Source organism: Taudactylus pleione, unplaced genomic scaffold (genome assembly GCF_031769625.1).
Source record: "Taudactylus pleione unplaced genomic scaffold, aTauple2 ptg000587l, whole genome shotgun sequence".
In the NCBI taxonomy this organism is placed as follows: Eukaryota; Metazoa; Chordata; class Amphibia; order Anura; family Myobatrachidae; genus Taudactylus; species Taudactylus pleione.
In genome coordinates this window covers 2,345,745-2,361,186 of record NW_028284989.1, presented here as the reverse complement: position 1 = coordinate 2,361,186, position 15,442 = coordinate 2,345,745, and the positions used below count along the sequence as shown (strand labels likewise).

General features: G+C 42.4%; 1 protein-coding gene across 1 annotated transcript; it reads left to right on the top strand.

The window, feature by feature from the left end:
* The first annotated feature begins 1,483 nt into the window (after window positions 1-1,483).
* Window positions 1,484-2,431, top strand: LOC148481250 (olfactory receptor 6N1-like). Its single transcript, XM_088453709.1, has one exon. It carries the CDS (start codon window positions 1,484-1,486, stop codon window positions 2,429-2,431), a length of 948 nt encoding a protein of 315 aa, XP_088309835.1.
* The last annotated feature ends 13,011 nt before the right edge of the window (window positions 2,432-15,442 follow it).

Genomic DNA, 15,442 nt, shown 5'->3' with positions numbered 1-15,442 from the left:
ACACGAAAAAAAAACAATACTTAACTTGAACCCCGCTCCAGTGTTGCTGCCGTCCGTCCCCGGCGCCTGCTCCTCAGAACTATGGGAGTGACATCATGACGTCACTCCCATAGTGCATTGTGGGACCCGGCAGCCAGAGATCAGGAGTGATCTCCGGCTGCTGCTGGCACCAGGGGAGGAGAGAAGGAGCCAGGCGCCCGCTTGTAAACACACTCAGCCGGCGCCCGGCATATGGAGGGTGCAGGGGGTGTGACTGCACTCCCTGCACCGCCCGTAGTTACGCCAATGGAGGTGGAGCACCGATCAGCGGTGCTCCTTCTCCATGCAGTGCCCAGAATGCCCGGGGGACAATAGAGCCAGATGCCCCCTTTAGGGCGGGCGCCCGGTGGCAAATGACTCCATTGTCTCTGGGAGTTCCGCCACTGTAGGACAGTATCCTGAAGACCTATGGATTGTATTGTTGGTATGAGAACACAGTGTCAAATGCAGCAGATAGTAATGGCCTTTACACTTAGGGCCTGATTCAGCAAGTATCATAATTGTAAAGCTGCACGAAGGAAGCTTTGCAGTTACGATCCTTGCAATAATGCTAATGCAGCAGGAGGTGTATGACACTTTTGTTGCATTTGAGATCGCAGCACTATGATGGTGGATGCAGGCTGGGATCACCATCACAACCATCGATGGTCGATGTTCGTGATGGCGGACGGCGCCGGGCGGGCGGCCAGCTAAGTAAGCTTCAGCTTTCTCAGGCTGGCCAGCTTGCGAGCACAGCAGACTGTGTACGTCCACACAGTCACTGGGCTGGCCACTCCCGAAAAATGGGGCGGACATGTCCCGTTTCTGGGAACGCCGGCCGCCTCCACCCCTGCACCATCCCTTAAATGCCTCTGCCTGTTAATCAGGCAAGGGCATTTAAGGGCTTGAGTGTGTCTTAGCAAGACCCATTCTGCACACTCTCAGAATGGCTCCTGCCCACGCGCATATTCCTGATAATCGGGAATCTGCGTTCAGCCGTGCACTTGCGTGCTCTGCTGAATCAGGCCCTTAGCAGTAATCAAATCATTCACTACCTTAGTCAGTGCTGTCTCTGTGAAGTGTTGGAAACAAAAGCCTGACTAAAGTGGGTCCAATAAGTTGTGTGAGTTAAGAAAATGCAAGAAGCTTGGAGGCGCATGGGAGCTGAGAGGTGGGGCAGCAATTTAAAAGAGTCAGAATTCTTTTTTATTATAAATAGGAGTAATGACTGAATATTGAATAATGATGGAAAGATACCAGTAGAGAAAAAGATTTTAGAAACGGTTGGTACTGTATGAGCACAGGAGACTTAACTATAGCGATTTGTGAGGGTTTAGAATAAAGAGAAGAGGTAGTAGAGTAGGACGAAAATCTTACAATGTTTTTTTTTTACCCACAGGTATATCAATGACAAAGTCAGTGTCCCATGAAAATGTATCATACGTCTTACTGAACCCAGTGTGTCATGGAGAAGTTGAACCAGACGCATTTCGATTATTTTCTACTACAAGGATTTGTCAACCTGGAGAAGAACAGTGTTGTGATGTTTACATTCTTTTTCATCATCTATTTTCTCACCATTACTGGAAACATGTTGATCATTTTGGTGGTATATTATCAAAGTAATCTACATACCCCCATGTACTTCTTCATCACCAACCTTGCCTTTCTGGAGATGTGGTATGTATCGGTCACTACTCCCAAGCTTTTAGCTACGTTGGTGACCAAAGACAAGAGGATCTCTTTCCATATGTGCTTTGCCCAACTCTACATGTTCCATAGTCTGGGCATCACAGAGTGTAATCTATTAGCTATGATGGCCTGTGACCGATTTTTGGCCATATGCAAACCCCTTAGATACAACTCCATCATGAATTCTAGAGTAAGCAGACATATAGCCTTGATGTGTTGGATCATTGGGTTCCTAATGGCAATAATTCCCATGACACTGACTTCTCAGGTTCCATTTTGTGGAAGACGTTATATAAATCATTACATATGTGATTTAGCGCCATTGCTAAGTCTTGCATGTGGTGATATAACCCTTACCGTCATTATAAATCGATGCGTTGGTGGCTTTGCAACATTGTTCAACCTTGGAATTGTCATCATCATGTACATTAATATTATATTGTCAATAGTAAAAATAAAGACCAATAAGGGAAGAAGGAAGGCTTTCTCCACCTGTTCTTCACACCTGACTGTGGTGACTCTGTTCTACGGTGCAGCTTGTATTGTTTATGCCAGCCCAAAAGGAGCACATTCTGTGGACTACGACAAAATGTTTGCCCTTGTCTATGCTATGTTCACTCCATTCTTCAATCCAGTCATTTATAGCCTGAGGAACCAGGAGGTAATATCGGGGCTTAAAAGAGGCTTTCAAAGGATTTTTATTCATATTACCAGAAAATAACAGGCACCTTTGTTGTGCGACTATGGAAATATTACACCTGCTACAGACAGGAATATTTTTAATCAAATTCTTCTATTTTTATTTACTACTAGGCAAGATATAATAGTCCTAATTCTGAGTTAAACATTGCATCATCCTGTGTGTGACTTTTTCTGGTGTTGCATTTGTGACTTTATGCTAATACTGCTACAAGTCCTTCCCTAGCATTCCACAATGTGGGGAACAAACATATGTTGACCATAACCCTCAAAACATATAAGGACTAATGAACAGGCCTCATTTGCAAGGAATCAGATTTATCCATCAATCTGAAAAATTCAGCATCTCTATACTCAACCACTTTCAGCCCGTGTCACTCCAGTAACAAACCCATACTATGCTATATCTACGACTGATTAGACAACCCACTGTAACCAGCCCAACACATTTCTACTACACTTGTTGGTTAATGCAACGGAATCTGTACTGAAACTCTGCACAAACACCGTCGGGGTGTAAGCGCGGTGCAACTTAGACGCATGCACAGACGAAAAACATTCTTCACTGCGTCCAACATCGCCGCTGCGTCTGACTAGGAATTAGTTCCATAATGTTGTATACTTAGGGGTGCATGCTATACAATAACTACTAAAGGGACATGCATATTTAAATAATGTCACTCTCCTTCTATCTGCTGATCTCAGGACTCAGAGATGCAATAAATAGAAAATAGCAATTAACACAAAAAAAAATAAACACTCTGCCTGGTATATGTTAGTAGTTAGCAGCTTGTGTGACTTTACGTGATCATCACACCAAACAAGCTGTATATATATATATATATATATATATATATATATATGTTTGGCAGAGCAAAGGCATTAGGAATGTGTAATGTCCAGTCCAGGTGTTACCTCAATCAAAGTCTGGAAAGGCGGCTGATTACAGACACCTGTGTGAAGATGGTTTAAGAACTGCAGAGACACTGGGGAAACTGATCCTGATGGTGAGATAGTCACCCAGGTAATAGGCCCGGGGTTGACTAGTGTTAGGGGTCCTGGACCTGTGTGTCCACTGAAGAAATATTGCTGTTTGGAAGACTTTGTGTAACATTTTGCCTGTGAAACTGGCATATCCTGTATACCTGCCTATGGTGAGCAATAAAGCTACTGATGGATTTTACCCAGTCTATGTGATTCTTGTCACAATGTACATATATTCCAAACACACATTTATATATATATATAAAATCAGTCACAAAACAAAAATCATAGTGCAAATGTGCAGCAGCTTCCCTTCGACTCATGCTATACAAAGAGGTTCTGACCATGCACAGAAGCTCCAAATGCTGCCCAATCTGAATTGAGCCCTGATCAAAGTGAGCACAGGGTCAGTAACAAAAATATTGGGGCCCTGGTACATTAATGTTTATGGGGCGCCCCAGCCATTCCCTGTAGGTACAGGCTGCTCGGCTTGAATCTTTTCTTAATTAAATAATGATTTCTCTATATAACTTTGAAGAAATTGTTTTCACTCAGTATTTACTATTCCTATTGAAAATCACATGGTCCGGAAAGAGGCCGGGTTGCGTAAAAATATAACAAATGTCATCATCATATAACAGAGGTTCAACCAGATAAAATATAGTAAACAAAGTTTTGGGGCAGCGCAAAGTGTGAACTTCCCTGACCTAACAATTTTATATTATTTGCTAATTTGGTACCATTTGTATCAGTAATATGTTCCTTTTTTAGACTTGGTGTATTTTTTTTTTAAATTACTGTTCATCAGTTAGTTGTTTATAATCTCCAGTCCCCTTCTTCCGAGCCTCATCCCCCCAGTGTTTCTTCAGTTTCCTCATCAACCCTTTGTCTCAAGCCGCTGCCTCATTTCCCCTGTGTCTCTCCAGCCACCTCCTCTCTCCCTCTATGTAACAATAGCAACCTAATCCCCCCTGTGGCTCTACAGTAGCATTATCCCCATTGTTGTTTTCCAGCAGACTTATTCCACCCATACTCCCTCTGCATTTCTCCAGCAGGCCTCACCCCCTCCTCTATGTCTCTTTGGCTCAAGCTCCCCCATGTGTCACTCAAGCCCCCATTTGTGTCACTCCAGCCACCCCATTTCAGCCCAGCCCCACACGTCACTCCAGCTCCTCAAGTGTCACTTCAGCTTCCACTTGTGTCACTCCAGGCCTACATCTGTCACTCCAGCCTTACACATGTCTCTCCAGCCCCATAAGTGTCACTCCCACTTGTGTCACTCCTGCCACTCCATGTCAGTCCAGCCCCACATGTGTCACTCCAACTCCACAGGTGTCATTCCAGCCCCATAGGAGTCACTCCAGCCTTCACATGTGTCACTCCAGCCACAGTCCCACCCATGTCATTCCAGCTCCAGCCCAAACAACTTCTTGGGATTCTACCTGCTGCTTCTCTTCTCTTTGTGGCTCCTGTGCTCTGCTGCCCTCCAGTGGTACAATGTCATGAGGACATGCTCACTGCACTGATTAGAAAGAAAAACCTTATTGCTCCTCCTTATCTGCATGCCTGTGCTCTTCTGATTTTTACAGTGGTTTATGTCCCCACTGTACCAATAGTCACCAGGCCTGAGGAAGTCAGAGGCTGTTGCAAGCCACTGAGGGGATCATTGGGCCCGGCCCTCCTAGTGGCCCAATCTGCCCCTGAGTTCAATCAATTATACATTAAATTGAGTAAAGCTGTTAAATGTATTGACATTCACACAGGTTTATACAAAAATTTGTATAGAGTAGATAAAATACATGAAATATATTTACTGTGCTGGGGTTTTTTAATACTTGTAGCTGAGTTTTAAGGACATTTTTATCCCATTTATATTGAGATTTGAATCCATATGTGAAATTACAGAAACAAAAAATGGTGAAATATTTTAGGTATAATATTAAGTATATTGGCATTATATGCATGTAATTGATATAATACTTCATCAAAGCATATTTTTGAGGGTACAGTATTTATACTTAGAAATTAAACTTCAAAGGTGTCAGTGGAGTTTCAATGGTGTCATAATGGCACATCCATGGTGAAAAAATAGTGCAATAGTGGTACATCACAAGGGCAACAATTTTTATATTCATTATACATCAGTGGTAAATATCTTAAAGTTCACCAGTCTATCATATTGAGTCACATGACCTCAGCACACTAACCACTAACCCCCCCTTCATGATTCACTTTGCATACTGACTTTCCTCCCAGACTCCCAGATCTTTAACTTGTCTCCCTTGGCCCTAGTGACTCCAATATCCTGCTTCATCTTGTCCCGTTTGGGACCATGACATTACTGAGGAAAGGGTACCAGGGGCTGTAGCATAACTATGAACCACTTATATGTACCTTTTCTGTCTCCTTTCGAACCATACATTCTCTGACCACACCCAGGTAGCATATAAATATCTCAACATCACACATAGTACTCATAATTCTTTCCCTACCATCTACCTTGTGTGGTCCCATTGTGCAGTAACTACATGACTGTACCTTAGCGTAGTACATACCGTATCTTGCAAAATACTATCTTCTAACTTCTAACCTTCCCCCTATGTATACTATAATATATAACTCCTTTTGAATGTAGATTAATTTTACCATGCTAACACATTTAACTTAGTCCTAACTCATACATGTTATCCTTCCACAAATCTACTTGGTCCAGGATTTTCTTTAATTATGTTTTCTTCTAGTCTTTCTTCTTTACTTACACTTCTTTAACTATTTTTTAAATTTTCCTGTTTTCTTAAACTTACTGTATTGTACAGTATGTAGGGAGGCCAATCCCGTGAATGGGATCGGCGGGATACTGTAATTTTGGCCTAAAATGGCCAGGATTGAATCCCGCAATTGGAAGCCTCCAATCCCAATCCTGGCATTGGCCATAAATGCTAGGCAGCGCTGAGCATCTCAAGCAGAGTGCTCAGACGCTGCCCGGGTCTGCCTTTCCCCGGCTGGCACTGCATGACGTGAGGACAGAGGTCACGCTGCACAGCCAGATGCCTGCTGGACCGCCCACAAGACCCACCATTCTACAGGGCATGGATGCCGTCAAAAGTTCCGCTGCTGAAAGCATCGCCAGTAAGTCACTGTAGTGGCTGGGCAGGGGGCATTTTTTTTAAACCATGCCAATCCTGGGGAATCCCAGGATTGAGTTTTTTTCAATCCCTGTTATAGGAAAATTCCCCGAAGATGTCTCCTGTCTTGAAACTTATCTCGCCCCGCTCCTTTGTCTGCTCTGCTAAATGCAGAACCAGTAAACACCAGTTCTCACATACACACACTTGATCAAAGAATAGAGATTGCTCCCCCCGTTTCCTGGGTCAAGTTACAGCCAGAGTCTTATAAGTGAATGAACAAAGACTGTGAGGACACACATGTGCTCAGACTGCTGGAAGAGAAGGTCGTAAGCCAGGCCTGTGATCTCCAAGAACATAAGTAGCAATCATATTGTATTGTTTTTATGTGTGTAATTGAATATATTGTTTTGTAGTTAATTGTAGCAGGTTTATGTATGTACTGTGTAATCCTACTTTGATAAACTAATATTATACAGAGAACTCTATGGTTGTTTTACGTTATTTCGTGTGGGGACTAGGATTTATAAAGCAAGGAACAGTATAAGGAATTATAAGGGAATATTAGTATCCCCTAACAATCCTGAATTCCATGATTGAAAAAAAAGCCCTGGGTCCTCCCTAACTGTATGTTTCATTCTTCATCCGGGTAAACAGAGAGATTCTATAAGTCCTATATAGATCATTGTCTAAGATATGATTGCTAATCATCTTTGCATACATAAGTAATGGAAAAATATTTGCATTATCCCACCACACTCTGGGTGGAAGAAGGTATTAACCAGATATCCTGATGCAGCACATACTGTATATATTTTTATGTCTTGATTTTGTTTGTTTGTTTTGTTTTAATTATAGCTTTGAATATATGAGATGGAGGAAGAAGATATAAAGAATATTTTTGGGGATTCCTTTTTTCCATAGATTGGCCAACTTTTTATCAAAAGAGAATCAAAGGCTTCAATCGAGACATGTTGCGGAGTAAACTGATGATTTCAGAGATAACGATTTCAATCAACAATGTATGGCATGAAGCTTATTAAATACTTTAACGTTAATCAAAGATATCTGTTTTTCAATTTGCTCTTAGTTGTTTTTTTGGTAATTTGCTATGTAAATTAATTTGGTAGACCAAAGAAAGAAATTAATCAAAACTGAAGAAGACATGAAAATGTGCTCACCAAGTTGTAAAATCCTTTTGATTAAGTAGTTTAAAAACTAAGTAATTCCTTTCTAACTCCCTATTAAGCATATAATATTTATTAAATATAGCTGACAGCAAATAAAACATGCATGTGTACAATATAATATAAAATTACTAATAATAATAATTGAATTTGGGGTTTTGACAAACTTATTTTTAAATTAATATTATTGCTTTAATATAATTCCTTTTGTTGTCGATGTTATTATTATGCAAAAATTTGGAATACGCAAATATATATATAAATATACTATAAGACTTTTTTTAACAAGACTCAGAGGATTTATTAAATTAATTTTATTAGAATTATGTCATTCACCATCAATAATATCCTATGAAATGCCAACTAGCGAACAATTTGCGGCCTTCATATGTAGGCGACGTAGTCAATGTCACCTGGCCCATTGTCTAAATAGTCCTACTAGCCACATTGTTAGGCTTTGCTTTGACCAGCAGAACTTACACAAGGTGGGTACAACTTATTGCTGTACAAAGAGAGGCTAATTAGGACATATACCTGAATGTATACTACAATTGTTGGTATCATTTTAATTATGGGAATAGAGTACATTATCATTAACTGTTGTCAAAAATTAAAACATGTTTTAATGAGGTTTACATAAGAATTGTTTTCTAGGGGTACAGATAACCAGAGGGCCTGATTCATTACAGAATGCAACTGCAACAGCGTATGCAGTTAGACGATTTTTGCATTCTGCGCATGTATCACAGTGTGCCAAGGCTACACTGCGATCGCACTGCGATTACGCAGAGCATGGTAAGCAATCACAGAGTGAGTGACAGGTGGTCAGCGTTTGGGGGTGGTCACGAGGGAGTGGTCCGAGAAACGCAGGCGTGCCTGTCCATTTGAACGCCATTACATGGGCGTGCATAAATTAGCCACTGCGACGCCATACGCAGCTTGAGTACTTACTGCGTGCAATAAGGTTAGCAACTTCTAAGTAAGGTCAGGTAATTGTGCGCGAGGGGCCGATGTTTCCGATGTGTACGCAGGACTGCAAGGTATTACGGATGTGAAATAGCGGTAGTGGGAGGCAGTGGGCGCCTCTATGCTGGCAGTGCGACAGCATTCACTAGCATGCGATTACGGAACTGCGAACACAATAGTGATCCTTACTGGATCAGGCCCAGTGTGCTATAAAGTGAGGGAGAGAGAGATTAAGGAAAAATTAGTGTAAACATTTTTTTATAACAGAATAATCTTCATTTATCAATGTAACTTTCCATTGCATTAAAAGGAATGCCTGGCGGCAGCAGCTGCCCGGCAGGATCCAGATCCCGACAGAGCAGGTAAGTACCATAACCTTCCCTGTCCCCCCCTAAATCTAACCCTCCCTTAGTGGTGCCTATCCCTAACCTTCCCCCTAGTGCCTAACCCTAACCTACCCCCGGGGAGGGTCACACTTGTCACTGGAGTATTGAACGCTGAGGTCTCGGGTTTTGAGAGAAATCGTAGGAAAGGGGCCTGGATATATGATCTCCTCATCCATGGGTCTTGGACATTGGCGAGACCTGGTCAATGGTGCGGAGTCTAACTTACAGGGAGGTGTTCTCCAGTAACCCCTCCAAGCGGGATATGAGTTTTGCTGCATCCTGTAGACAGGTCGCGGTCCTTTGACCAGGTATCCAAGATCCGTGGGAATAGAGACTCACAATATCAGTAGCCCAGGGAAATGCTTAACCAGAGGCACAGTAGCACTGAGGGGATTCACCAGAAGGTGGTACTTGGGAATGGCTGCACGGACACATTATTGCACTAGAGGATGGCTCCTTGAGGTAGTACACTGGTAGTGATGGGCAGACGCACCTTTGCACTGGGAGATGGCACTTGAACAGTACACAGGCAGTGATGTACGGACGCAGTTGTGCGCTGGAGGATGGCACTTGAACAGTACACAGGCAGTGGTGTACTGACGCACTTTTGCGCTGGAGGATGGCACTTGAAACAGTACACATACAGTGGTGTACTGACGCACTATTGTACTGAAAGATGGTACTTGAAGTTGCACTCAGGCAGAGATCTTGATCGCACTGTAGCTCCAGAGGATACAGGTAAGTGTACACAGGCAGATATGTTAAATGCACTGTTTGCTCAAGATGACACTGGTACTGTAAATTGCACACAGGCAGAGATGGAAAGATGCACTGTTGCACTGAGAAAACACTGGGGCTCAAATGAAGAAAACGAAGGAACCTGGAACGAGGACTCAACTAGTAACACTAAAGACAACAAACGTTGTTCAGGCAATTTCCTGGAGTTCCGGAGCCAGATATATACCCATAGGTAGCAGCTGATAGGAGGACTGCGTCAGCTGACCGAGACTATGCTACCATTGGTAGAGATACTGTCACATTAGAGAGGACTGTCATGGCGGCGCCCATGACGGAAACTCATATCTCCAAACCACAGGGCCTCCCATGGAATCCCATAGCATCTAAGGCGGAATACTCAGCGCGTCCCCCGTCGCCGCACAAGACATCTGACCGCACTAGAAGTTAGGGGAAGCCGGCGCAGAGGTAAGAGACGGCTGATCCTAGGCTGAACCCTGACAGGGGGTTCCTAACCCTAATCCCCCCTTACCGCTCCCTAAACCTAACCCTCCCGGGGAGGGGGAGTGCCTAATCCTAATCTCCCCCCCCAAACCCCACTAGACTCCCTAATCCTAACCCTCCCCCCCCCATGGCTAACGCTAAGGGTGCCCCAGATTTACCTTCATTCGGGATGTCGTCCTCGGCGTTGGGATTATGATAGGCGTCAGTATTTCAATGCCTATCATAACTCCCTAGCCGGCATTCCGCTGTCAGGATTGCGGCCGCCGGTCACATGACAACATCCCATTAAAGGATAAAGGTACCTCGCAGTTACCAATAGAGATGAGCATATCATTTTGTACATTATTACTCAACACTCATATCTGTTGGTACTTTATCTCTCTCCAAGGCTTGTTACATATCCCCCACTGTAACATACCGCAATGTGCAATACACAGATTAATTGTTATGTAGAATTATGGCCGCTACGTATCACTGAGTGCTAAGTAATGTATTTGTCTTTCATATGTACTTTATTGCAGATGTAATAACTACAGTACTGTTGATTTATCTTGGTAATTGTCTTTTCTGGTAATCCACAAAAAGACCAAAGCGTAGTTAAAGATTCTCATGATGGGGGAGATGTATGAAATCTTGTAGAGAGAAACAGTACTAACCAATCAGCTTCTCACTGTCATTCTTCAAACACAGCCTGTAAAATGACAGTTAGATGCTGATTGGTTGGTACTTCCTCTCCACTTCATGTATTTCCAAAGTTTGATGCATCTACCCCCATATACTGATAAAACACAGGTTCATTTCAATTTAACACTTGTCAATAACTGGGTACTTTTAAAAGGATGCAGTAATGGGAGTATTTGTGATTTTAGCCCAGCAATTCTAAAAACTATTATAATAGTTGGCAGACCATAATCTGGTTAGGGGAACAGTGATCTTTGAAGGTAATAAGGCTCATTTAGAATTGTGCAAGCCCACACCCCAAAAGTGATTTTGCGATGTCACATTCCTGTTTTGGTGTAAATACACCCGATGTTACAAGTAAGAACATATATTTGTGTTTTGCACTACAGCTTTGCTTTAGAGCTCATTTCTAGGTACACTTTTTCTAATGGGATAAAAAGCATTCCAGTATTAAAGTGACATATAATAAATATAGTTCTTTTCTTCTCACTTTAATAATTATGTTGAGATAAAATAGGCTAAACCGAGCAGAAGGAGGATAGTTTCACCGATTGTGAAATGCGTGGAGATGTGAAATTCGTTATTTGGGATAAAGCTGCACTTGGGCAAGTAAAAACACATAAGAAATTAGCTTTAATTATTAATAAAACACATGTATCAATGTTTCATATCATTTACATTTTTCGATTTAGACCTTTTTTGTAATTCAAATAAGAGTAAAATTATTTGTAAATAAATAATATAATAAAATGGCAAAGCAATACTCTTTTTACAGTTCACCAGCTGTTCCCAATATTAGATTGACAGACATTCTTTCCTTTCAGCTTCCTTCTATATATGCATTCCATGTACAGATGGAGTACCTGTATTTGAGGCACTTTTATAATTGAAACAAATGCTGCATTTGCCTCATCATCTTGCTTGCATCCTTTATGTCAGCTAGACATTGTTACATGCAATCAAAATAATTCTAGCACTTGGTAAAAGGTTGTGCCATATATCTGAAAGAAATTAGCTTGAGCTGACCACGAACTAATGGATTAATATATCATTTATTATGTTTTAAGTGGATAATTTGTGCTATTTTCTGTCTGATCTTTGATTAGTTCAGCAATCAACATGCCAAATCATGGAGTTAATCGCAAAAATGGCTTGACGTACTTCTCTCTTCAATACATTGTGCTCCATCTATACACAAACACAACTGGTGGGAGAATATTAACATAATTCACAACTGATTGTATTGTTCAAAGCTACCAAAAAAAAGTTTAAAATCGCGTGTCCAGCATTCTAATTTAGGGGTTTATGTACTAAGCCATAGGGAGAGATGAAATGGACGGAGATAAAATACCAACCAGCTTCTGTCACTATGCAAGTTAGGAGCTGATTGGTTGGTACTTTATCTTCATCCGCTTTATCTCTCTCCAAGGCTTAGTACATAGACCACATAAACACAAAAATGGTCAATATAGGTGGAAATTGGATGGCTTTAATCAAAACAAATGGCATTTGGGAGTTATATCCTATTATATTGTTGCCTATTACTGTTATTAAAAGTATCTACATTATAAAGCTATAAAAACTGGTCAACAGCTGAGGTGTTGATAAAGGAAATACAGAGGTTCTTCGTGGGCTGTATTATCCAGTTACACAGGAAAGTTGGCCTAGGGCAGGGATGGGGAACCTCAGGCCCGTGGGCCGTAAAAGGCCCTCGGAATCATTTGGTCTGGCCCTCTGAGTTTTTTTCTGCTAGCCTCATCTGGATAGCAGGGTGCCTGTAATAGCACCCTGCAGCCAGAATCTATGCAGCAGTGCCGCCTGGAGCATCTTTAGGATTATTCAGACGGTCACACCGCTGCCCTTACCAGCTCCCCGGAGCATCCTCAGGATGCTCCAGGCATTGCTGTAATCACTAGTGATTGTGGCCTGTCCCTGTGTGACATCACACGGAGAGGGCGTGGCCCACAAATAATGTTATATATATCAAAATGGCTCTCGGCGGAAAAAAGGTTCCCCACCCATGGCCTAGGGTCAGGAGGATGTGATAGTGAAGAAGAGAAAGTATGTATGTATGGACGGTATATAGAGATGTTTTGGGTAGGATAGCTTAGAGAGGTTATGTGGGTGGATCTGGAATTTGATAAGCTTGCCTGAAGAGGTGAGTTTTCAGGGAACACTTGAAGGCGTGCAGACTAGAGGAAAGTCTTATTGGGTGTGGGAGGGCATTTCACAGAGTGTGTTCAGCCTGACAAAAGTCCAGTGACCATGAATAGGAGCAAGTAATGCATTTGGGTGCGAGACAAAGAACTTGAGCAGAGCGGAGAGGTCGAGCTGAGAGATAATTTGAGATAAGCAAAGAGATGTATGTTGGTGCAGTTTGGTTAGTAGCCTAATGTGTATGTAAAAGTTTTTCTTTATATGGAATTCAGCAGAATACAAGTAACCAGTGATGGGACTGAATGAGTGGAGCAGCAGATGATGAACATTTAGTGAGGAAGATAAGCTACCGAGTGCATGATTTAAAGTTTTTGCAGGGTCTTGTGCATGATCTGGATGTTTTTTTAGATGTATGTAACAGAATTTGGAAACAGATTGAATGTAAGGTACAAAGGACAGATCAGAGTCAAGAATGACAACTAGGCAACGAGCTTGAGGGGTAAGGTTGATTTTCAAGTTATCATCAGTGATAGATACAGTTATTAGGTTTAACTACTATTGACCAGTGGAAATATTAATGTTTTGGAAAGATTAAGATTGAGGTGTTGAGATGACATACAAGATGGAATGGCAGCAGTAACATGGACTAATACAAATGTTGAAAATCAGTAGAGGATAGGTAGATTTGAGTATCATTCGCATACAGGCGATACTGAAATCCAAAAGAGCTGATAAGTTTGCCAAGAGATGTGGTATAGATTGAGAAAAGTAGAGGATCTAGGGACTGTGCCTTGCGGTATTCCAACTGATAGAGGCAGCGAGCAAGAGATGGGTTCAGAGAAAATAACACTGAAAGAGAGATTTGATAAGTAGAATGAGAACCAGGTTAGAACAGTGGCCCTCATTCAGAGGCACTCGCACAATGCGAGCGCTCGTTCTGAAAGAGGGCGGACGCTTGTATTTTGCAGTGCGGCCTCCAGGTCGCTAGCTAAGCTGTGGGTTACCACCCACAGCTTTAGCGACTGACCAGGTTGATGGTCGCGATGGTCAAGACCATCGCGACCATCGGGGCTTGCGACGAGACCCTAAGGTTGGGTCTCGGCAACCGCAAGCCCCAGGGAGCTTCCTGCTCTGATCGAGCAGGAAGCTTCCCACTGGCATCACTGCTGATGTCAGTGCAGCCGCCCACAAAATGGCAGGCGTTCCTTAAGGAACACCTCCGTTTGTGAAACCACCCCCCCGCCACGCCTACAAAATGGCATAAGCTGTCGATCAACATCGACAGCCGCCCCTTTTGTAGTGAGCTCCGGAGCTCCGGGGCTTGCGCATGCAGAGTGCGGCTGCTGCACGTGCGCAGGGCCTAAACATTGACCTGCTTGCGAGCGCTCAGCACTTGTGAGTGGGTCTGAATGAGGTCCAGTGTCCTGGAAAACCTAGGGATTGTAGTGTTTGTATGAGAAGAGAGTGTCATATGCAGGGGTTAGAAATGGCCTTTAGACTTAGCAGTGATCAAATCATTCCCTACCTTAGTCTGTGCTGTCTCTGTGCAGTGTTGGAAACAAAAGCCTGACTGAAGTCTGTCCAATCAGTTGTCCAAAAAGCTTGGAGGGGCATAAAAGCTGAGGGATGGGGCAGTCATTTGAGAGAGAGGTAGGGTCAGAATTCAGTTTTTTTCAGAATAGGAGTAATCACTTTGCTTCAATAATGATGGAAAGATAGCAGTAGAAAATTAGAATGATTACACAAGTTTGTTAAGGTTGGTATGAGCACAGGGGACAGAGCTATAGTGATTTGTGAGGGTATAGGATAAAGAGAAGAGGTGGTAGGAAGAAAAACTCACAATGCTTTTCTTTAACAATTTTTTTTCATCCACAGGTAAATCAATGACAAAGTCAGTGTCCCATAAATATGTATCATACGTCTTACTGAACCCAGTGTGTCATGGAGAAGTTCGATTATTTTCTCACCATTACTGGAAACATGTTGATCATTTTGGTGGTATATTATCAAAGTAATCTACATACCCCCATGTACTTCTTCATCACCAACCTTGCCTTTCTGGAGATGTGGTATGTATCGGTCACTACTCCCAAGCTTTTAGCTACACTGGTGACCAAAGAGAAGAGGATCTCTTTCCTTATGTGCTTTGCACAACTCTACATGTTCCATAGTCTGGGCATCACAGAGTGTAACCTATTAGCTATGATGGCCTTTGACCGATTTCTGGCCATATGCAAACCCCTTAGATAAACGCCATCATGAATTCTAGAGTAAGCAGACATATAGCCTTGATGTGTTGGATCATTGG